The sequence below is a fragment of the Silene latifolia genome, chromosome 7, assembly GCF_048544455.1.
Source record: "Silene latifolia isolate original U9 population chromosome 7, ASM4854445v1, whole genome shotgun sequence".
Classification (NCBI taxonomy): Eukaryota; Viridiplantae; Streptophyta; class Magnoliopsida; order Caryophyllales; family Caryophyllaceae; genus Silene; species Silene latifolia.
In genome coordinates, this window is record NC_133532.1 from 69,013,191 (window position 1) to 69,014,636 (window position 1,446).

General features: G+C 46.7%; 1 protein-coding gene across 1 annotated transcript; it reads left to right on the forward strand.

Moving 5' to 3' along the window:
• Positions 1-205: 205 nt before the first annotated feature.
• Positions 206-1,105, forward strand: LOC141590206 (uncharacterized). Its single transcript, XM_074410813.1, has one exon. It carries the CDS (start codon positions 206-208, stop codon positions 1,103-1,105), a length of 900 nt encoding a protein of 299 aa, XP_074266914.1.
• The last annotated feature ends 341 nt before the right edge of the window (positions 1,106-1,446 follow it).

A 1,446-nucleotide genomic window follows, 5' to 3' on the forward strand; every position in this document is an offset into this window, starting at 1 on the left:
TAGCTGACTTTGTGTCAGACTTTAGTCCCACCCTTCAAGAACAAGCCGACAGTGAAATCATAACCCTAAGTGAGCTAAAGGGGAGCATGTATGGGAGTTACATGTTGATGGTTCATTCAATACAAAGGGAACGGGGGTAGGGCTGGTCCTGAAATCACCTTAGGGGGAACAGATAATACAGGCAGTACGGTGTGAGTTCAAAGCAATGAATAACGAGGCTGAATACAAGGCCCTAATCTTAGGACTCCAATTAGCCTTAGAATTGCAAATCAGCCGCATCAAGGTGTATAGTGACTCCAAACTGATCGTAAACCATGTGAATAACATATACACGGCCAGGGATCCTAAAATGATAGCCTACCTGGAAATGGCGAAGGAGCTCAAACTCCGCTTTGCCTCCTTCCACATCCGGCAGATACCAAGGGATCGGAATGTTGAAGCGGATGCTCTTTCCACCCTGGGAGCAGCCTTCACTCTAGGGGCTGTGGGCACTATACCATTCATACATGTCATGAAACCTGCCATATGTCAGAATGAACAGCAGAACGCCAGTAAGGCTACAACCACCCAGTGGACATACGAAGCAGGGATACTGTGTACTGCCACACCCCAAGAAGAGATTGACGATTGGCGCAAGCCTTACATTAGTTGGCTACGTGATGAGGTATTACCACCTGACCAGAAAGACACCGGGAGCTTCAAAATGAAATCCTCCAGATTCGTACTCATTGATGGTATCCTATTTAGGAAGTCCTTGGCAGGACCCTATCTGAGGTGCTTAAGCATACAGGAGGAACATGCAGTAATGTGTTATATCCACAGTGGTGATTGTGGAAATCACACAGGAGGTAGGAGCCTGTCTAACAAGACACTAATGCAGTGTTACTTCTGGCCTACCATAAGGAAGGACGCCATAGATTACGTCAAGGAATGCGAAGAATGCCAAAGGCACACTCCTATCAGCCACCAGCCAGCAGAACATATGCATCCAATCATCTCTCCTTGGCCTTTTATGAAATGGGGAATGGACATTGTGGGACCATTAACCCGTGCTTCTGAAAACAGGGCGTACATGCTGGCAATGACGGATTACTTCTCTAAATAGATAGAGGCATAAGCTTTCCCTCAGATCCAGGAGAAGCATGTGATATCTTTCATCAAGAGGAACATAGTCAGCAGATATGGCATCCCTTCAGAAATCATATGTGACAATGGGTCACAATTCATATCCAATAGATCGGAAGACTACTGCGTCAGGTGGAACATCAAGCTGCTTAAGTCCACTCCTAGGAATCCGCAGTCCAATGGTCAGGCAGAATCCAGCAACAAGATATTCATGAAGAACCTGAAAACAAGGCTGGAGGAGATAGGGGCAACTGGGCAGATGAGCTCCCCCTCGTGATGTGGTCTAATAGAACTACCCCCAAGTGGCAACAAGTCAAACAC